Source organism: Synchiropus splendidus, chromosome 2, assembly GCF_027744825.2.
Source record: "Synchiropus splendidus isolate RoL2022-P1 chromosome 2, RoL_Sspl_1.0, whole genome shotgun sequence".
NCBI lineage: Eukaryota > Metazoa > Chordata > Actinopteri > Syngnathiformes > Callionymidae > Synchiropus > Synchiropus splendidus.
The window spans coordinates 12,764,317-12,787,488 of NC_071335.1; the positions used below are offsets into that span (position 1 = coordinate 12,764,317).

General features: G+C 42.9%; 1 protein-coding gene across 3 annotated transcripts in view; it reads left to right on the forward strand.

The window, feature by feature from the left end:
* The window catches only part of LOC128754973 (rhomboid-related protein 3-like), a 35,851-nt gene that overhangs the window by 2,969 nt on the left and 9,710 nt on the right, over positions 1-23,172 (forward strand). The window contains exon 1 of one of the 3 annotated variants that reach the window (XM_053858017.1): positions 22,671-22,815. The exons of the other annotated variants lie outside the window; for them this stretch is intronic. Within the exon in view, the coding sequence (XP_053713992.1) occupies positions 22,768-22,815 (48 nt within the window). The 5' untranslated portion in view covers positions 22,671-22,767. Of the gene's footprint in view, positions 1-22,670; positions 22,816-23,172 lie in introns of those variants that run through there. 3 annotated transcript variants of the gene reach the window in all.

The window sequence follows — 23,172 nt, forward strand, 5'->3', positions numbered from 1 at the left end:
TGCAAGTTCCTCTGGAGTGTGAGGTGGAGGCGAAGGTACAGTAGAAAGGAAAAATGAGCATCAATCCAGGTCAGAAAATAGAAGAAACAAGGGATGCTCCCTGTCTCTCACTCTCCTCTGTGACTGGCACATGATATTGCAGTGAGGTTCGGGTGCGCTAACTCATTTTAAAGTGACAGGAACCCGATCAGAGCGAGCGAAGGGCTCACGCTGGAGACATATCCTGGAGAAGGCTCCTGCCGCTTCATATGAAAACAGATGATTAGTAACTGAATCTAGACTTATTGAGCAAAGGTGATTTGCTCTCTGCCGAGCTCTACTGCTGACAGTGGAAACAAAAAGGAGGCGACACACACCTCAGCTTCCAGCAGGGTCTGAGCAGTGGGTGTGTTCGCTCACGCTCTGTCGTCGATATGATGACAGTGCTATTAAGGCTGACACCTAATCTGGGAGCCATCGACCCTTCAGCTCCACCAGTTTTGTACATCCAGGCACCACACGCAGCAGAGATGCAGACCAGAAGCCCCTGGAGAGGGGAAGTGTGGGCCAGCTGATGCAAGCAGCAGGTCGGGCTGACAGAAGGCAAACGGGGCCCCCTGCACACACACACACACACACACACACACAGGCTGTGATGCACACAGTTACCGCCCTGTGTGTCTACCCCAGCACCTGCTTGCCCCGGGGCCCCCTTTTCCCTTACTCTGCAGGGAATTGTGTGTGGCAGTGTAGCAGGGTATTTGCAATATTAAAGGTTGAGTCGCAGGCTTTTGTCTTGCTCAGTAGTTCTTGAGTAAACCCGAGGTCATTTGGGGGCGCCATGAAAGGCAGTGGTTTTTTTTTGTAGTGATGAAGCATATTTCATGGTCAGGCGCTTGTCTTCCATCTGTGTGTGGCACAAATGTCTCCTCACTCATTCATGAATTCCTTCTTTCTGACTGGAAATTCAGATTGGATTGGTTTTACCTCAGGGTGAAGTCAGTGGTATTAAATGGTATCTCAAGTGGGAGGGCTCGGTCTAGTGTTATTACCTTGGGTCACTTTTCTGGATCCCTTTATTGAATGTTGTGGTCCCGGTAATTTGAAGTGACTGTGCAGTAAAAATTCAGATTTTATTTCAGCCCACATTTCTTGGTAAAACTATTCCGAGTTCTGCTTTAGACGCATCAGTTGTCAAGGGTATGACCTGTGGTGAGGCAATCTCTGGAGACAAAACCTGTTGAGATAAGGTCAAAGTGGATCACAAATTCTCGACATCAGGACTTCAAACTGCTGCAGGAGGAACAACCAAAATCTCTATTAAAAACTGTTGTATTTGGACAGCTTTATTGAACCGAGTACACACACGCTCTGATTCCTCAATTTGACTTTTAAATGATGGCTGTAATGCATTCATGAGATCAATATTGTTGCCGAATTGGTGCACAGGCGGTGATTGATGTTCGTCGATGGCATCTCGATTCTTGTCACTTTCAGATATTCTTCCCTATAACACAGAGTGTGTTGATTTCAAACTTTGAAAATGTCTATTGTTGAGTTTACTTATCTCTTCTCACCAGAGAGGGTTTTGTCTGAGATGAATAAAAAATATTCTGCTGTTGCTGCTGATGAGAACATTATTTTGCTTTTCCTTTATGCTCTCGAGCAAACAAGAAACTGAACACAAACTGAAACCAAAACTAAAAATCTGTTAGCATGCAAATTAGCATCTGAAACATTCAGGTGCGATCTTCATTTTTGAAAACTCTGATGCTCAATTTGACATAGCTTTATTAAGATAGACTTAAACTAAAGTTGATCAAATCCAGGTGTAATTATTTCTACTTCCTGAATGAGTCGCTATTAAGCACGGAAAGCTCTGATTGGTTGCCCAACCATAACTACAATGAAAGCCACCCAAAGAATGAATGAACGCAATGGAGCTAAATAAGTGCGAACTATTTTCAATGACAGAAAAAAGGTTGAAAACAAACTTTACAGCTGCTTTTATTTGAGTCTGCAAGTCATCATACTGCAGGTTACGACACAACAACCAGCACTGTACAAATTGAACAGAACAGAGCGAGCTAGAAAAGCACTCAGAGAGCGCACCCCGAGTATGCAATCCAAGATGGCTACCCCAAGCCATCCCACCACCACATCCTACCACAGGACATATTGAATAAGGGAAACACACTGAAAGAAACAAACACAGTCTGCGAATTTGTGTTTCCTCTTCATCCGGCGGCTTGTCCTTCACGTGCATGTAAAGAAGTCGCTCATAACGGAGCTTTCATGGACGTTGCTCTCTTGTTTTATGACTCGAATAACTTCAACTCTGTAGTGACGTCGCTCCCAGCTCTGACTTCCCTCTTCCTTTCATATAACAAACAGAACTGCTGCTTTGTTTATGCCGCTCTCCGTCCGCATCACTGCAACTTTAGATGCTAATTCCTTCAGACGTTTGTCGCCTAGCACATGTAGCATCCCTCCATCCCATCGCTCCATGTTAGACCTTTTTTGTTTTTCAATAGCCATTGTACTGGATTTCTAAACCAGAAGGAGGTCTTTCAGAAGAGTTTTACAAGAATTCCTCCGACCTCTCACTTCAACAGTTTTCCTCTGCTCTTGCTCACCATTAAAAAAGTCAAATGGGCTCCTCTGTCTCGCCACAGTGGCTGCCGCTCTATAGGTTTGGATATAAAGGGCCACGGCTCTGCACAGTCTTAATTTAAGAAGCCGGGAATGTCCCGGAGCTTGTTAAGCTTTAAAGTGAAAGTCCCCAGTCATTGAGATTTACAAGTGCGATGAGGAAGCGTTTGCTCTGATGAATGTGAAGATTGCGTTTGTCGCTGGTGTGACTAAGATGGTGAGACGAGTTGATAACTTACAGGTCTGACTGGATCTTTGATCCGCGTGTGTGTTCCGAGGCTGTTCTCGTTCGCCGCGGGCGCGCTACCAGCTTAGCGATTAAACACTTTCACATGGTTATTTTGAACACAGCGCATACTTTCCTGGTGATTGTTCACCACTCATTGTTTTATAGCAGAAGCTCTCCCCAATACGTGAGAGTTCCTGGTCGTCCACTTTTCCATATTTCCGCCAGTATCGGAGTTGTCAGCCCAGATTTATCATTAAAATACATACAGAAAATACATCAACAATCTCTGCATTTAACTGAAAGTTAAATCCAGATGAGGCCCAGTAGGTGGCGGTAGCATTCCCGGACGCACAACCAGGGAGAAAGTACATTTCTGTGGCCCTTTGCCTGTTGTTATTCAGCCTTCACACCTTTTGTATCTGTTCGAAAGAGTACTCATTGAGTACATTGGAAGCCCAGAAGCTGAAACCCAAATAACTTTGACAGTGCCGGTGTAAATGTTTCACTATTTTGTATTTTGTTTATGATTGTATTTTTTGCTTATTGTGTTTTGCCCCTGCCTCGCTGCGTCCTTGGTTGTTTGCTTGTGATGGTTAAGACGCTGTGTCGCTTCCTTGTGTGTGTGAATGGGTGACTTTGTGAAAAGCACTTTGGTTGCTGGATAAGTCCAGTATTATAAGTAAAAGCCATTAAGAGTTTTGTGAAAATCCTTAATCAATGTTCAAGCTGAACATTAATCTTATACTCGTATTTTTGTCATATTTAAGTGTTTATTAAACGTTATTTCATCTTATCTTTTCATATTAGTTATTTCTGAGTATAGTGTTTGCCTTAAACAGTAGTGGCATAGTCCACTACTATTCCATCATATTTCTTAATTTAATTTGAATAAGAATAATAATTTAAAAATAAATTGTCTTCTGCCAGACAACGTCTATTTGTGAAGATATTATCATCAATTTGGGCTTAGATTTATACCTTTATACCTTCTTGACTCTGTATTTTGCATTCATATTTCTGAATGTTGTAACACAATGCCTTCCGTCATTCCATCTTTGCACAGAAAATAAAAAAATAAATCATAAAACCTTTTCTAATATATGCATGTTGCCCGTTTAGGAATCTTCTTCCGCAGCCTTGCGTCAGATGGATCAGAAATCATGAAAGAAACTATGACTTCATCTGTCACAGTGCTGAGTGTGTTCCTTGTTGGTTCTGCAATAATTCAACAGAAGTCGTTCACAGTCGTCTGTCAGTGGCTTCGTACCTCATTATTCTCCACAGCTCACAGGATCACACCGTCTCACTTTCTCTGAAAAACACTTAAAAGTCAACGCTCCACCACGCAGGTAACTTGTGCTTGAGGGATAAACCATGTGGGACCCCTCAGCTGTATTTACTGATGCCTGTGAGGCTGCGCTCTCTACGCCCTGTCAGTTCTCCCCTCATTTACAGAGCAGAGAGCACCAGAGCTTCAGTGGCATAATTGTCTTTCGCAGAGTGAGAGCCACACGTTTGTCTGAGATCTAGAATAATGAACGAGTGTTGGCTCTCAAGTAAGTACAATTAAAAGCCAAGTATTTTGAGAGTCAACTTTGTTGAAGGAATGACAAGAGCTTCTGTGCTTCAAGAAGGAAAACAAATGTGCAGTTAACCTGTCTCACACAGTGAAAGAAAGGAAACTATTGGATGAGATTCTGTCGATGAACCCAACTAAAAAACTAATAAAATAAAGCAAAAAAAGCTTGAAGGTGTTGCCATTATTTTGTCCAACCCCTGTATATGCTGGCCTTTCTGAACTACGAATGGAAGCTGGGAAGAGGATCTAGACATTCGGAACTCTGTTTTAAAATTGGTAAATAAAACATTGTTTTGTGCAGACCACAGTTTAATTCAGTTTAAGGTTGTGCACCGATCCCACATGTCCAAAGTCAAGGTTTAACCTATACATCCGGAAACTAGTCCACTCTGTAATAAATGCAGGACCATGGAAGGCACCTTAGGACATATGTTTTGGACGTGTCCATCGTTGAAAACTTTCTGGACTGAAATTTTTGCTTCCCTCAATTACATTTTTCATATCAAGATAACACAAAGTCCGCTACCTACACACACCCAATGGCTCAGAGACATCATGTCTTGCCTCAAAATGGACAAAATCCGATATTCTGAAACTAAATCCCAGAAAACCTTCCGTGAAATATGAGACGCCTTTATGGAACTGTTTAAGACCCTTTAGATATTACTGAGTGAGGAAAGGGTACAGGTGTTAACTTTCATGATGGATAGACTGGCAGGGGTTGTTTTGGGGTTGATATATATATTTTTTTTTTGTATTGTATTTTTATCTGTTTTATTATTATTATATTTTATTTATTGTGAGTTGTAAAGGAAAAAAAAGGAAAAAAAGCATTACTTCCACAATTTTTGCATGTCATCACTCTGACAAGCGCATCTGCCTTTTTGTATAATGTACACACCAAATGATCCTCTCAATTTCTATAATATATGAATTTGGCTAGGAGCCACGAATGGCCCTAGAATTATTGATTGTGTGATGTTGAGCAATATGATCAAGCCAATCTGTGTGCTAAGGTGACAAGTCTGTAGAGCAGAGGTGGGCAATTAAATTTCCCAAGGGGCCGGGTTATATGTTGTGACCGTTGAGAAGGGCCGTCAAACAAAAAGAGAGGAGGACAAGTGAAAATTGAAAATAAAAATCATGTGTGATTATGAATTTACACTGTAAAAATGCGTAGAAACTGTTGGTTTGTTGTGTTTTATTTAATTTAAACCACATTCCATTTAAAGATTGTCGATGTGGCTCATACATTTCAAAATTTACTTTCAATTCTGATGTATTTTAAGGGACAAGAAATACTCCTAAAATAGCCAACGGAAAAGATTTAGAAAAATAATTAAACAAGAAAGTTATGTCTCAGTTACATCATAATAAACAAAAAACAATCCATAAGACAAAATGTCAGAGACAACAACAATGTCAGTTTTATAGTTTTGCTCTGACTCCAGGAGGGCCACATAAATACAGTCAAAGGGCCGCATTTGGCCCCCGGGCCGCACTTTGCCCAGGTCTGCTGTAGAGGATAGTTCTGGTTCTGCTGTTGGATCTAGCGCAGCAGTAGCTGTTCAGCATCATGGTCCTGTTGAGCGGGCAGGCAAATATGGTTTAAGAAGCTCACACTAGAGTTGGAAGCTGGAGTTGCCTTTCTGCAGCACGTATTATCTCTATCTCTGTGAGTACCACTCTTATAAACCTAACCATCGAAAACAAATGGCTTACCTTAACCAGAACTCTAAACCAAACGTAGACCCCAGTCATTTTGTCTTCATGTCTTCATCCTCAAATTCAGGCTTGTGGGGTCTGGCGAATGGACCACAACATACACCTAAGGGTCCCGCAATAGGGTGTTTTCTCCAAAACTGGACCTCTCTAGAACAGATATGCTTAAACACACACACACACACAAGGAGAATTTAAAGTCATCAATTCCACGCACGCACAGATATAATGCACAAGCTCCACGGAAAAAGAACCAAGAGTTGCAGTGTAAACAGTACCTTTATATGAATGTGAAGTTTCACACAAGGCTGAAAGGCTTCAGAAGTCAGCCCTCTCTCCCCCTCTACTAACTAACCAGCGTGCTTTGATGGAGTACCTGAACTGTTCCCAGCGGTAATGAGAAATCACCTGGGTGATATGTTGATAAAACACCTCTAATATTTCCTTCCAAAGATTTAATCAGAGCTCATCTCCGCTCCTCGCCGAGCCTCGCCTCGCCTCGGGCCTAAATAGATTTCCTTACAGAAAGGCTCAGTTCCAGTTGGCAGAGTGCGAAAACAGTCCCTGCTTTTATGCAGCGGTAAAAATAGCTGCTGTTTATCTGTGATAGGCTGAAAGAAAATGTGCCAGTTCATCCTTGACTGGCATCAGACTCTCTTTTTACTGGTGTCAATGACTTTCCTCTTCTCCACTTGTATATGGTCTCTGAGCTGAAGCGTTGTTTTCAACCTGGTATGCTTTTCTCCAAACTTTTGATGTCCAACACTTTACTTTACACATGTCTTCTTTCTACCTTCCATAAAGATGACAGTGGGAACTTGTGATGGCAACCTTTCACTGGTGCCATCACCTTACTCTTCTACCCATTCTCCTTTCTCTTCATCTGTCATTTTTATTATACACAAATGCATGTAAAGTGTTTGTGCTTACGTTCATTCAGTGTGTACACTTAATATAGCAGACCCTGTGTGAATGGAAAATGAACTCTGCACTAATAACTGCATGATAAATCGTCATAAATCCTTGACACAATAGTTATTGTTTTAACACATTTACTTTTCAGTTAAATAAATGCTTTTATTTGTATTATTTAAATTTTAATTATCACTTTTTTTTATGGATCCTTTATTTCATACACGTCAAGTGCGCATAAAGTCAAATCTGTTTGGCCGCACTTTAGATTGGGCATTGTATATTAACTATTATATACCTAAATGCTATCTTATTAACTTTAAATTATCAGTAGTTATAGTGTTGTTTAGAGTGAACTTTCTGTGACCATTCCAGGGCCAAATATGGTCAGGCGTAACAACACGCAAATCAATACTGCATTGTGATGAATTACAGGCTAATATGTTGTTAATACACATGTGAACAAGTAGTTTATTTATGGTAGTATAAGCGTCACCTATTCTTATTATCCGCATGTTCCATCCCACAGGTTCTTTTTATGGTCCACGGTATCAGGTGTCCAAGCTGACAAATGGATTGATGTGTCATTGTTCTGGGTCTTAAGGGCAAGAATTTAAAAAGTGGCATTTCCTGATGGATGTCCACCTTCTGACCAAACCAGATTGAATTGTCTGAGGCCAGAGTTTCCTGCTGTAGTTCACCAGCTGTTGCCATAGAAATCCACCTTCCCTTGTTAATTCAATTTGCAGGTGGCCTTGTAAGAATGTCATTCTGGTTTCTGTGTATGAATGAAGTTAGCATCCTGAGACTGAGGCTTGGAACCTGGATGCATCCATCATGCGACTAGTCTGTGGATTCACTACTTTCATTCCCCTCATGTGAGCGCTCAGCCTTGGCTTGTGAAGCATCTCATTATTGCTTCTCTCATTGTTGAGGCTTCAATAAAACCTCAGACCTTTTCCAATGTTAGCGCCTTGACTTTTGTCTCCCAGAGAGGATGACGTTGATCGAGGATGCACTCTCTTATGAATCACTTCAAGGACATGTTGCTTATTTCTTGTCTTTCTTTTCATCATTTATTCTTAGGTTTTCTTCCGTCAAGCTTTCTTGCGCTGACTATTTTCCCCAGCATTCAGTGTCTTGCAAAGTTTCCAATGGATATTTTTTACTGAATATTTGTGACTCAAATCAAGTTTCACACAACCATTAGCTTCTGTCAAAAAATATCATTACATTATGTCAACAAAAGATTGTTAAACTTCCCAAAGATCAGCTCTGTTTGACAAACTCCTGCCACAAAGTAGAGCGACTAGCCAGCGACACTTTTTGATGACGTGAAATGGAATGGAACTAAATTGCTAGCTTACATTTCAGATATATCAAGTGGCTCTGTTGTATATCCCCCCCAATATGACGCTCTATGAAACAAGCCAGGCCACCTCTGCTGTTGGCAGTAAAGGTTTCCTCCGCAGTGTGTTTAGTTGCCAGTAACAGAGACTGGGAAAATCCAAATCTATTTTTGCCATCATTGTCTTATACATTAACATTTGATAAAACAATATAGTATTTACCACACAAGACATCATGACAGTGGATGAGCAACCTAATGGTTTCTCTCCAAGTGAGAGGCTAGACCAACTGGACGTGGACTCACAGGTCAGTGGGCGTGTCCTTGACAGTCTTGTTTAAGAGGTTTTGTTGGCTTTAGTTAAGATTTTGTCTGACAATTTCTGCTCATCGTCATGGCGACACCTTTTATTCCAGCAGCCTGTTTCTTTTTCAGCCACGTTTAAGAGCTCCGCCTTACAAAAGCTGTGTTTAACGTTCTCCAGCGTCTAGTCTCTCAGATCTCAGCAGCTGTGAGCTCACTCCTCTGACTGAGACTACCTTCCCTCCGGTTTCCAGTTACTGAGCTGTTGACAGTGGCGCGCTGGCCCTGACCGCTGCGTGATGCTGAGAGTACAGAAGAAGTTTTCTGTTCATGCTGACGACACACACACTTGGACACAGCAAACACAAGGCTATTGTATCCGTGTCAGCAGTCCACCTGCCAGGCTGCAGTACAGTCAGTGACACAGGAATGTGTGTGCGCGGCCCATTATCAAATGTTCTGTTCACATCCTTTATTCGAGCTGTTCTTTATTTAGAAGAATTTTCCTCTTTATTGAGACAGATGGCATTTTGAAAGCAGCCAGGAATGAGAGCCGACAACTATAATCAGGGCTGTTTGTGTGCTGCATTCTCAAGGTCCAAATACGTCTTCGGGATCGCTTTTTCACTTCACCTAGTCTCGGAATGTTCTCATCTATCCGTGAAAGACTCCCTCCTTTTTTTTCTGCCCCGCTCCTTGGAGAATTTGCGGAGGCACGGCAAACACTGCTGCGTGTTGATGACAATTCGTGGCACTTTCCATGGAAACAAGCTTGTATATGTCGGCCTTCTTTATCATCCTTCTTCACGGTGTTTTTGCAGAGACTGCCCATAATTATTTTTGTCATGGTAACTTGGTAGGCCGATATCAGCTGACTCAGCAGATGCCCAAGGTGAGCAGGTCTTAGCTTTCACCCAGATCTCTGTCCCTCTCCTGTCCACACCGTTTCGTCTTTCACGGCACCGCTGCCAAGTCTGGCACCGTGGGGAGAGAGAGAATGTTTTATTACAAAATGATTCATCACCTGATGTTGATTTTTTTTTCTGTTTGTGGATATTTTCTGCATGTCATGTTTCATGGCAGATTCTATGTCTCGGTTTGCCAGCAGCCCACAGCTGGTGTGTCTAAGTGCTGACCAGTGAAGTGCTTGAAGTGGTGTTGACCAACGGCGTGTTCCAGTTATCCAAGTCAGGAAAAGAATGTAGTGACATTCATGAAAGTTATTTACACGCGTGTCTTGTCCAGACAATAGCAAACTGCTTGATGTGTATGTGCTCCGTTTATGACTAGAAAACCCGCAGGATTGATCCACACTGATAACACATAACGCATCATGAAGGCGGACGTGAACATGATGGTTTTTGGCATGTTTTTAACGGAAAAATCCTGAATGAAACATCATAATGCCTAAAGTGCTGTATGAAGAGACGGACCGCTGCTGATAGGAGAGAGATTTAGTTCTCATGAAGTGGAGTTCCGCCTCAGATTCAGAAAATCCTGGTGAAACATAAATTGCCACTCTGTTCCTGTCAAATATACCGCAGTCCATCATGGTCGAAACCAGCTTAAATGCAGTCGATTCCAGACCAAGACCTTGACAATGTGGTCTCGGGTCTGGCCTTGAGATTGAGACACTGGCTTGAGAGAAGCATTGACACAGTTTCTCTTCAGTTACTACCTTTTTGCTGGGAACACCACATGGATCATCTGATTTAGTTCAGAGCTGAAAGACAAATTTAAATAACAACTCATAAAAAACGTTTCAATGTTTTCTCACGAAGACAGAAGCGACATTTAAAAGTTTGACATGGGATACACATTCCTGGCAGCGTCCTCTTTTTTGACAGACTCAGGTCACCCAGGACAAAAACACATCTCAACTTGAATTTAAATTGAAGAAATGTCTGTATGACAAGTTCTGAACCCTTCGCTGCTGACACCATTTGACATCCACAACAAAAACAGTAAACAGAAACTTTGCGCTCATGTGACTGCCATTATGGTACTCCATGCTTGGCATGGCCCAAACCCAGACAAGTTCCACCAGCACATGCATCAGTTGTTTTATGATCTTCTCATTTCCATGGCAAACATTATAAAACAGAACATATCATAAATAACCCGTGAATGAATGACTCTCCAGACCAGATCATACCTGACACATTTATTCAGTATAACCAGTGAAGTTTACAAGGTGGTTTCCCTCACCATTTCTTTAACACTGAAACATCTTGAGGAGGTGGTTATTGTTTTCTTGTTCGCTGACCTCCAAGGATTACTGCAACAGGATTATGAGGTAACGGGGGCTGAAGGAGGATTGTTACCGCCGCCGCCGATCAGCAGACCCTTGTACCTTTGTGTTTAAGGTTGATCACAGGAAGTGAAGTTGCAGCGTGAGAGAATGTTTGTGCTATCCATTTCTGAAACACTCTTCTAATGGAGGGGTTCCTGCCGACCGCTGACAGGCAGATGGGAACCTTGAAAATGTTTGTGACAGCCCACCCCCCTTCACCGCTCTTTCTCTCTGGTCTGTCCCAATCTCCATTTACCCTATTTTCATCTGTTGAGATTTGCAGGAAGTGAGACAGGAGGGGCTGCCTCGGGTCCATTTGCCTGCTATTAATGATCATAAATCTCTGCAGTGAATGGAGCTGCTGCCATCAATGTGGCGTGGTTTAGATGGTGGGGTTGGTGGGGGTTGACCCGGGGTCAGGTCTGAAGCTGAAGCACTGACTGAATGGGGCACACTGACAGCCAGAGGACAGGCGCTTGAACAAATGTCCTTCTTTTTGTCGCCCCTTTATCTTCTTTGAGGAGCGCCTCTGAAGGAGCTTTAGTTTTGGGGTGTGGTCCGACCGTAATGAGGGGTTCTCACCTCGCTGTAAATGGGAGGTTCGGGGGTCAAAGATCATCGATCTCTGTCTGTCATCGCTGACCTGAGCGTGCCCTGTCTGTGACTCCGTCAGATCTTGGTCTGTATGTTTGCGCCTGACTTCAGGTTGCACTGTCAGATTAACAATTAAAGCAGCACTTGCAGTTTTCCTGGAGCGCGTTCTTGTCAATTGGATTGAAGTACTGTTTGGTATGTTGGAGTGTTGTCTCTGGGCGCTTTCACACCTACCAACAGGGGGTAACTTGTTTGTTTGAACATATGCTGGAGATGCTGAAGCCCGCTGTGCTGTCTGCTGAGATCACCACGCTTTCCTTGAGACACCCAGGAGACGCTGCATCATCTGTCTCACCCCCTCCCTCCCATTGACCACTGGGTTTTTCCTCAATTTCTGAAGTCTTCAATCTGTAATTTCTCATCTGGTGCAATTTTACTGTCTGGGGGTTAATAAAAAAAAAAAAAAAAAAAACACTGAAGTGTTTTACTCACTTACAAAGCTAATAGCTAAAGTGAGGTTTTTGATTGATTTATTTTTAGATTTTTTAAAATAAAATATGGTTTTATATTGTGTGTATTGAATTACGTAAATTAAAATGTAACTTATGTTCCACACCAGTTTATCAAAATTATTAACACTAACTTTTTAAGTAAACCGAAGTGTGCGAATGACTACTGCAGTCACAACTAGTACTGGCTCTGGAAATGTCTTTTAAAGGGGCAAATGTGTACTGCAGTTAGCACTTTTGCTGCAATGAATATTTCATTTGCAGTGAAACATAAAATATTTTCTTGTCTTGGAAAATGAATCGTCTGATATGTGATTCGTTAAACCATTTTGCAGAATTCCCTAAGTAGAAATAGTCCTAAATTTGTGATAAATTGTGTTAAATATAGAATTTAGCTGGTGAGTAAGTGCGAATGATTTTGACTAAAAATGAAATTCCATTTTTTTTCCCACTGAAAAGTTGATTTCATTTTGATTTTGTGGTAAAACTACGAAGACGAAGTAACTTATTTTGGAATATGAGCTAAAGTGCAAACTTCTTCACTTGAAAAGGTCATATTCTCCCTTTCTTATGGAACAAAGTAAATAAAACAGGGCATGAAGAGCAAAACTGAAGTGTTCCCAAGAGCATCTGCTCCTGTGATGCTCTGACGCTGAAAACCTTGCTGGCAGAGGACTACGTTGGCTCGACTATAAACGGTGGATAATACTTCTTTCACCCCATCGAAACGTGCAAGCAGACACAATGATGTTTACTTTTCTCACTGTGTGTTCTCTATCAAGAGACAAGAGGAAGTAACTACGGCAGTGTGAGAGAGCGGGTACAGTCATTGAATATCGCCCATATCAAACTTCGATTATTAAATGATTTATTGCCTAGCCCTAATATCACACCTATTGACTGGAAAAACTCAAACATGGATGCAAACTTTTCAGAATGTATCATATCCTTTGACATCGAGAAAATAATGCGCCAACATTAGAACAACTCTTTCATGCCTAATGTACTGGCAAAAAAGTCAAAACATTGTGGACTTGTGTGTGTGTGTGTTTACGCATCTATCCTAGTGCGTTCCAATTTGCGGGAAAATCCTCCATTGTGGGGACCTTATGCATTTACGGGGTCCCTTTAACCAGTCCCCACAAGGTTATGCATTAACTTAAGGATGAAAACTTTATAAGAACAAGGTCATTATAACAAAGTTTAGATTTGGTTGTTGTGGGGACCTTATGCATTTACGGGGTCCCTTTAACCAGTCCCCACAAGGTTATGCATTAACTTAAGGATGAAAACTTTATAAGAACAAGGTCATTATAACAAGGTTTAGATTTGGTTGTTGGTGGACTGGTTAAGTTTGGCCATTTCTTTTGGATGGTTAGGTTTAGGGTGAGCGGCTGGGCAAAGCATTATGGCAATGAGCGGTTCCCACAAAGATGATGTTTGTGTATGTATTAATTTTCTTGTGTGGACCAATCTTTGAGAAGACATTGATCTTGTGAGGACATTTTGGCCGGTCCACATAGGGTTTTGAGGGTGATAACGTCAAAATAACTGGGTCATTATAATTGGGTGTAAGTCTGGTTCAGGTCCTGGTTTAAGGTGAGCCATGTGGATGGTTAAGTTAAGGGTGAGAAGCTGGGGAAAGCATTATGGCAATGAGATGTCCTCACAGAAATAGAGATACCAATATGTGTGTGTGTGAGAGAGAGAGAGTCTATATGCTCATGTTCAGCTCTGCAAGCAGATCTGATGTCAAGGGATTTAAAATAATAGCTGACACTCAGAAACAAATCTACAGATCTTGTGTGTGTGTGTGTGAGGACGCTCGCACACCGACAAACGTTGCCAGGTTACCGTCCAGTCGGCAAGGAAACAGTGATTGCCCATGCTAATTTTAGATGGTCACGATCATGTGCACATGTGTATCTGTGAGTGGGTGTCAGATCCGAGATCATCCGGTGGCTCCACACCCAGATGAACTCGCCGAGGTTAGGAGGTGCCCACGCTGGGAGTCCTAGTGTCGATACTTTCCATTTCTCAACCAGATATTTCATCCTTAACAAGTATTATGTGAGTTTAAACAAGACCCGTCCTTGTGACCCGGCTTTTTTGAGTCATGCATGTGTCTCAGATATAGATTTCTTTCTTTCCATGATGCAGATAAGACATGATGCGGTACTATATAGAGTTGCAACTCGATCAGAAATCTTGTGAGCAAGAGGCTTTGTGATGTCACATTGTACTTAACTAGCCTCCAGCGAGTCGCCCATGTCCTCCAGCTCCGTTGCCAGAATGTCATGTCTTTGCATAGCCTTCTCTAGGAAGCTGGTTAAGGCAGCAATAGAACCAAGTGGCCAAAGAAGGGCTACATTTTCTCTCCAGTCGCACTTCAAGGTTTGATCAACAAATCTCAGTTTTTTTAGAGCAACACCTCTAACAGTGGTGGAAAATATACAAGGGAATGCCTTATATATTTCATTAAAATTGTATTCATAATTATTAATATAAAGTTCTATAAATCTGTCCTCACAGTATTAGAAATGTATTAATGCCTTAAAATCATTTTGTGCTTGAAGAAAGGACTAAGGCTGTCAATATAAGGCTTATTTATTGTTAATAATCATCAATTGTGGTGTTGTGTAGAGTGAAGTTTTGGGAACAATTCCTAGGTAAACTACAGTCTGTTATGGCTACTCATGGTTGGACCCAAGTGCAAGGTGTGCTGGTCGACAGAAGGCACGGAGACAAGAGTAATTTATAAAGACGAGACAATATACAGACGCGTAAGGAGAACAAAAGGCACCAGATCCAGAACACGGATCGGGAACTACACGTAAGGGCTGGGGAAGAATCTGAACCAGAAAGAAGGCAGATTAGAATCAAGCCTAAATACCGAGGAGAACACAAACGCACTCGGAGATAAGCTCATGAGGCCCAACAAACGAAAAGCGCTCAGGGGTGGAAAACACACACACAAGGATATAACTACGTCGATGGGAAATGAAAAGGGAGACATGCAAAACGCTCACACGCGGGTAGAGTAGCGAAGGAGAAAAGCAAAACAGGAACGGAGTGAGGAAGAACGAGGAACTATGAAAGCAGCTGAAATGGGATACGAGCACGCACAGGATTAAGAAAATTCTCGGGAATGAAACAAGAGAATGTAAGTCTTGGAAGAGTTTACCGTGAAGGAACTAGGGCTGAACGATTTTGGAAAATAATCGAATTTTTCTCTCAATACTGCGATTGCGATTAAATGTGCGATAATTTTTCAAGGTCCTCTTCTCATGTATTTTACAGCAAACACAACTCATAAATCAATCTGTATTATAATAAACCATATGTGATTCAGTATATATAATTGTTCTTCCTTATAGGCTATTCTTATGTAAAGATAAAGGCAAATGAAGCATGAATTAAAATGAAAGATGGTTTATTTGTCTACTTCAGTTTCAACTGTAGACTTACTAAACTGATAAGTCACAAAAACTAAAGTGCATATTACAACAATAATGCAAACCAATATGTGGCTTTACCACTCTAACACGTCCAGCTCTTCATGTAAACGTAGATTGCACTTTTTAAGCACTGTCTGAACATAAACAGCCCATAATTAGCAATAAAAAAAGCCAATTGGACAATAGATGTCACGTGACTACCGGGAACGCGCATGGAGTAACAGGCACGTATTGCCGCCACTTCTACGAGTGCGCATCAGTTTTATTTACAGGTGCGAGAAGAGGTGCAAAAGGGTGCACGCGAATACGGATCGTGTTCTACGAGTACGTGGAGCTTATGCAACTGTTTTGGCGGTGGTTGAGGTGCAAAACTTAGCAATGTGTCACAATTGCCGTTTCAAGAGCTCGTGTTTATCCACTTGTATCTGTGCACTTAGAAAATGGAGGCGAAATTACTTTTCGTGTTTGTATGAATGTAAATCTTCTTTTTACACGCACGTGCGACGGGGTTTACGGATGCAAATGTGCAGTTACGCATGGATATGAGTCTTGTGTTACGGGTATGTGCCACTTTTGCACCCATTTTACCTTCATAGGCTAAAGCCGTAATTTACAGCTCAATGGCTAAAGCTCACCGTTGCGCTGCGCCACCAACATGAAAGTCACGTGACCAGTCAAATCGCAGCCTTACGGTTAGAAAATCACGTTTTATCATATTGCGGTATAATCGCAAATGCATTTGATCGTTCAGCCCTTGAAGGAACGCGAAGCAACCATCTGGCGGCACAAGCTGGTGTCGAGGGAGGCTTGATCATCAAATGCACGCCAGCTGTGCTGCTCAAAAAGCTGGAGGCGAAGAAGGAAGAGGAGACACAGGAACAATCGGGAGTAACCAAAATAAAAGCATGAAACAACACGGAACAGACAAAGACAAAACAGTGGACATGACACAGTCAGGCAACAGTCAATATGCTGCGAATACACAAATTAATAAGTTGTTCATTCATGATAACATATGTTCCCTAATCTTAAGTGTAGCCTCATATATTGTTTTTAAATGTGGTTAAAGCAGCAGTCCAACATGCTCAGTTTCAGTTTTCAGAATGGCATTTGTTATTGCTTGATGCTGGACACACGATAGGTGCTTCCCTGTTGGCTAGTCATAGTGAAAAACAGACTTACATGCTGACTTTATACCACATTACTTTGTGTACTGTTCTCAAACGGACATTACTGTGTTCGGGATGCATTTCCTGTGTTGATGGCTACCAAAATGGAATCTTGTTTTCACGGCGACCCCGGTTTGTCTTGTGGCTCTGCCACCTGAAAGTGGATCCAGTCTGTTCACCAGCTGGCTCTCGTTCGCAACATAGCAGGGCGATAACAAGTTCAAGTGGCGCGTCTGTGCCGCACTTGGCTCCTCAGCCGTTGACCAGAAAAACACTGCTCACATTCAAACGTGAGTAATGAGGGCGAGGAAGCCGAGTGGGTGAGAAAAGCGACTGGTGAATGAAAGTGGAGTTTGAATGGAGTGTTGCGCTGGGACCAGTGATGCTCTCCGTCAGCTTGTTGATGTATGCTGCCTCATGTTGTCGCCTAATTGCTTTGTTTGAAAAGCCTCTGTGCCAGCTGCTTCATTTTTTCCAGCTGTCTGCCGTTTGGGTTCTAATAAAAACATCAGACGTCTCGTTCAAACCTTGTACATCATTGGGTGAATGCACCTTAAGGAAATCATGGGAGCGAAAAACTATCCACTCAGTGAGAGCTGGGATGTAAATGGAGGTGCAAAAGCGATGTAATATCGTCATATTATACATGTAACATTAAACTCATTTTGGAAAAATACAAATTGCCGCGTCAAATAAAACACTGTCTGTTTTAACTTTGGTCGCATTTGGAGCCATCAAATGGCCTGCGGGTTTCTTATTGCCCAGTCTGCCTGGAAGCTTGCCTGCGAGTGTGACTTTAATAGTGGGAGCCACTCCTCTGACATTTTGGTTTGCTCTTACGAAGTCCGGCTGCAGTATTAGTCATGTCTCTGTCCACTTCCTTGGTGTGTGCGTGGAGCGTGACGTGCATGGCGAGCCAGCCGGCCGACCTTTGCTTGAACGATTGTTCCCCGGCGAAGGGGTGACGTCGGGTAATCGATGGTCTGATCGCACCTACCTGGTCCTGCGACTCACATGACACGATCGCAGACCTGCTGGAGGATGCTGGTCTGCTTTTATAGATTCTCTCTGAGACTGGATGGGTTATATAAGCAGGTCTTCGGAGTCCTACTGAAGTTCAGAGTTGGTCACAATAACGTGGCCTCAGAAATGTGATCAAACCCTGTTGCATTTTTGACAGAATTCTTGCATCTAATTCATCTCTTCAAAACAGTGCCTCATTTGTCTGGACGACACAGAGATCTCTGTGTCAGAGGACAAAGAATAAACCCACAGGCTACTGAGTACTGCCCGGTTTGTGCCAGTGCCGTGGTGACCCTGCATCTGTGAGCTCACAGTTAGTCGTGACAGAGGCGATGAGACTTGTGTCAGGCTGTCTTGTGACGAGACTCCTGCATGTCCAAACACTGCCCTTAAATGTGATTTAATTTCTAATTCTGTTTTCATGCCTTCATTCATGTCTTTTTCATTGGAACTGTTGGAATTTTGTTGACAGTATTGGTCCAGGTATTCTGTGAGCACGTTCCAGGACGCTACTGCCATCTACTGCTGCAATGTGGGTGGAAATGCGTGGCTTGTGGGAGGGTGTTATTATTTTCCATCCATCAGTCAATCCATCCATCCATCCATCCTTCCATCCGTCCGTCCATCCATCCATCCGTCCATCCATCCATTCATCCATCCGTCCGTCCGCCTGCCCGCCCATCCGTCCATCCATCCATCCATCCATCTGTTCATCCATTCATCAATCCATCCATCCATCTTCAGTTAACCAGAGCTTAGTCCTCCCCAGGGTTTCTCCTGCGGGAAGTGCAGGAGCCTATCCCAGCTTCCTCCATCTCACCATGTCCTCTGCTTCCTCTTCTCTCAAACCTACAAACCTCATGTCCTCCTTCACCACCTCCATAAATCTTTGGCCTCTTTGGCCTTCCTCTCCACCTTCTGCCTGGCAGTTCCAACCTCAACATCTTCCTACCAATGTACTGGCTCTCTCTCCTCTGTACATGTCCAAACCATCTCCATCTAGCCTCTCTGACACCTGACATGTGCTGTCCCTCTGATCTACTGCTGCCTGATCCTACCCATCCTGCTCACTCCCAGAGTGAAGCTCAGCATCTTCTTCTCTGCTACCTCCAGCTCTGCGTCCTGTCTTTTCCTTAGTGCCTCTGTTTCCAAACCATACAACATTGCTGGCCTCACTACCCTTTTGTACACTTTCCCTTTCATCCTTGCCGACACTCTTTTGTCGCACATCAGACGGACACTTTTCTCCAGTGATTCCATCCTGCCTGCACCCGCTTCTTCACCTCTTCCTCACACTCTCCATTGCCCTGGGGAGTTGAGCCACAAGTACTTAAAATCCTCCACCTGACAAACTCATCTTAAATGTCAATTTAAAAAATGTTATAGTCTATATTAATAGCACAGTTCAACACAGTAACTGTTGTTATGTCTGTATGAATATACTACAGCTGCAGGTCGAGGGTGTCACATTTTCGGATGTGCAATCTAAGGGGCTGTGTACCAGAGTACTACAGGGTAATGTCCATTTGGGAAGAACTGCTCAGCTTATTGTTAATATTCACGCAAAATCTTCAGCCACTCTGTCATTATTGTGGGCAGCGAACGATCGCAAACATGTGTTTTGGACATGAGAGAAGAACTTCTGTAATTGAAATTCATGGTGATTTCTCCCTTTGGTGTGGATGGATCACAAAGCAGGTGACCACAGAGCTGCTAAAACCACAAGGAAAACGTACTTGTGGCCTCTTGTAGTTCAGTGTTGACTTGTAATAAAAGCTGAACCACTTTGTCAGTATAGACCAGCGTCTCATCGTGCAACCGATTTGTTGTGATCCAATGCTAATGTTAGCGCACCAGCTATGTGTACATGCACTGTGCCTGGCATATGTGCTACATTGCTTTCCACCGTTTTCAGCAGATGTGCGTGGCAGAAATGAAAAACAGAAATTCTTGAGTCTCATATTTGAGCAAAAGATCATTCTCACTCTTCCGGTTACTTCAAGTTCAGATCATTGCCACTTGTGCCGCAGCGGTTTGAAGTTTAAAGTGTAACAGCTTCCCTTGGTTCTCACAAATAACAACAGAAACATCATCATTTTGCTTTGACAGTACTTACTAAAATGAAGAAATCCTGTTTTCTTGCTCATCAAAGTATGGACCAGAGTTCCACATACACACCAGCTACATCTCCATTAGGTTGACGATTCCCTCTCCTGTGACAGCCTGTCGCCTCTCAGCTTGAACTAGTCTCCCTAAATGAGGCCATGTCTGAGCAACGCCAGCAGGCCCAGAAGATAAGCCCCAGAATCAAAGAGTGTCCAGCAGACCTGATAATGTTCACTCTCAGCGGGGCCAGATATTGTGATGAATGTCGGAGACCGAAATAGAAACACAGCGGATGGAGAGTCACACCCCGCTGGTGTCAAGGTCTGAAACGTTTGGCAGGCGTCAGAAGGTCAGCGTAGAACATTTGAGTGTGAGGGGACGACGGTCTGTGAATCTTCATGAGCCGACTGTGATTAGCTGGGCGACTTGGGAAGATGGCTTTCTAGGAAACTGCTTTATAGTGAGGGGAATTCCCTGGTTCCCTCTGAGGAACTCATATATGCTTCAGCATTACAGTAAAATAGTCCCCAAGCTAACAGTTTGTTGCTTAGCGTCTGCTGTTACATGCTATTTAATAACACCGTTGGTTCATGGCTCTCAGTTGGAAAAGTCTGCTATGTGCTTTCCAGGTTTGGGATGAGAGGCATCCCAGATGAAGAAGCTATGACTCTGTATCGATATCCCCTGGTTGGAGAAAGAGCTGAAACAGCTTTCCACTTATGTTGTATTCTTAGATTTGTATTCAGGACCCTTCCATGGTGGGGGCCACAGGTGCGGCCCAGGTCCGATGTGAGAGGTTATATACTGTCCTGGGAAGAGACTGGAGTCAGGCCCTCTTTGGCTTCCCTGCTGCCCCCACGACTTGAGCGTGGGTAGAAAAGCAAAGCCAACTGGTGGATGGAGACTAAAGTTAAGTCCATCATATTTAGGCTGTCATTCAACAGCTAAAACGGTCTGTTTTGATGCACATACATAATGATTAATGCGCTTGATAACATCCCCGTTTCTAAGGTTACGCACACACTTCGTCACACACAGCGCTGTCACATGCAATATTTTGACACGAGCCTCAGCCTCTGTGTTGGCAAAATGATTGACATTTAAATTCCACTGCAGCTTCTGTCTTTATTTATCATAAATAAGCATAAATTATCACATTTTATTTATGCATTTGATCTTGACATCACCAGGATTTAATGTTTTGTCACTGCCTCCGTGTGATGCAGAAGCATCTGAGATGGTTTACACTTGCGTTTATACACTTAAAACACCACACTGTGCCATGACATTTTCTGGTCGCAACAGAGTTCCTTAGTGTGGTTCGGTAAACTGATGATTACTGAGGTGGTTTCTCAGTCTGGAACACAGCAAACCAGACACTCGCAGTCAAATGTCTCTGTCTGGTGCAAGTAATCTTGTTTGCATTTGCGTACACACAAACCACCGGTCTGCTCCACTGTCAAGACGCCGATTTGATCCGTCTATTCCTCGATAATCGTTTTCTCACTGAACAGACTGAAGAAACCATGATCTGTTAGTGGGAGGTTTTCAAAATAAAGCATATGAAAATTGAATTCAGGACATAATAGAGAGCAAAGCAGAAGCCTGTGCAACAGCCCTCGAGCAACAGCTGCGACTGCACGACCGTAATAATTTGAGATAAATAAGTATTTTTGTCCTGTCGCTGTGCAACAACAAAGCAGTTATGCTTATTTAATGTATAGCACTGTTCCCTACAGGGAAATATAAAGAAGCTGTTTTGTTCAGGCTCGTGGCCACAGTCCAAATTATGCCTCAATTCCTGTTTCAATGAGCCGCAAACCTGCTGACCTTTACCGACCTCCCCGTCGACAGTCCCTTTAAATATTCATCTTTATGAAAATTAGGCTGAAGACAAGAAGTTGTGTCCGATCTGTGGCCCCCTCCCTCCTCTTCACCCGTGCTCTGTCAGAGAAGCAGCGGAAGCTCATTGGTTCTGATTATTTTTGTGGAATTACGACTTTCTGAGGATTTGTTTTGAGCATGTGTGTATGCTCATTTTAATCCAGGGATTTACATAAACTCTCTTCTCTGCTTCTAGAATACGCCTCACCAGCATAGCTGAGAAATACATGAATGAAAGGTGAAAACGTTTTTTAAAAACAATTAAGGCGATTATTTCAACACTCTTTATATAGAACTAGCCATGAATTGTTTGGAAGCAATGCTCTCTCTGACTCAGGACTCGGCTGCCACCACAGTCAAAATAGCAACATAGTTTACTTGGTTTTTCTCCATTAGGAAACAGAATATTTTCTTGTCTTATATCTCAACCAAATAAACAATAAAAGTAAAAACAATGTCTCCCCAAGGTTGAGGGCCGAAACCCTTTGCTATCGAGAGAGCGACCACGGATGAGCTGCAGTGAGCAGTAAGATGACTCACTGTTAAGGGTGTGTGCCCCCCTTTCCGCCCGTCTGTCGACTTCACCCCGTGTTCACTCAACGGTGAAGTCTCTGTTGAAACAAATGAAAGTTTAGAGGAGGCTACTTTACATCCACCTGGGTCGCAGGGCGAGAAGACAACATGTACACGTCAAGTGTTTTGATTCAGGAGGGGCGATGAGGGAAAGTGCAATGGAGCCATGAATGCTGGGTGAGAGTGTTTTTGTTTGGGGCAGAATGAGAGGGGGGCTGTCTCGGGGTTTAAGGGGTTTGTGTGTGAGAGGGAAAATAGGGGGGTGTAGGGAGGGTCTAGGAATGGACTGTAATCCTCTCGCCCTGGTTGGAAATAACCCTGCACAGTCAGGGACACAGTAGGACACGATATGACAATAGGGACGCTGCGCCCACACACACACACAGGGATATTACATCGTCGTCGGCTACTAAGTCAGCTGTCCAAACTTCATCATGAGAAAATGTCCTCGACAGAAACTGGCTGATTTAATCCAAGCTAAGGTCGGTTTATTTTTGCTTCAGTATGTGTTCATGCTCATGTTGTGGTATGTTGTGAACGTAGTTGTTGGTGATGCTGGTTGTTGTCGGGTCCCTGTTGCCAAGGCTGATTCTGTCAACACACTATCATCTCTTCTTATCATAACAAGGACTTGGAGGTCAAAGGTTGCCAACTGCATTAGACACTAAGTGTGTCAGTGTGTAAATGTTTACCTGAAATGATTGTATGTGACATTAACAACTCAAGTGCTTGTTCGTAATATGAATCATCACAGAGAGTGTTTTATCTGTTACTTTGTGAGGAAGGGAGGTCAGTCACGGAGAACTCCAGAGACAGCAAGATCAAAGCTTGTGGTGTGA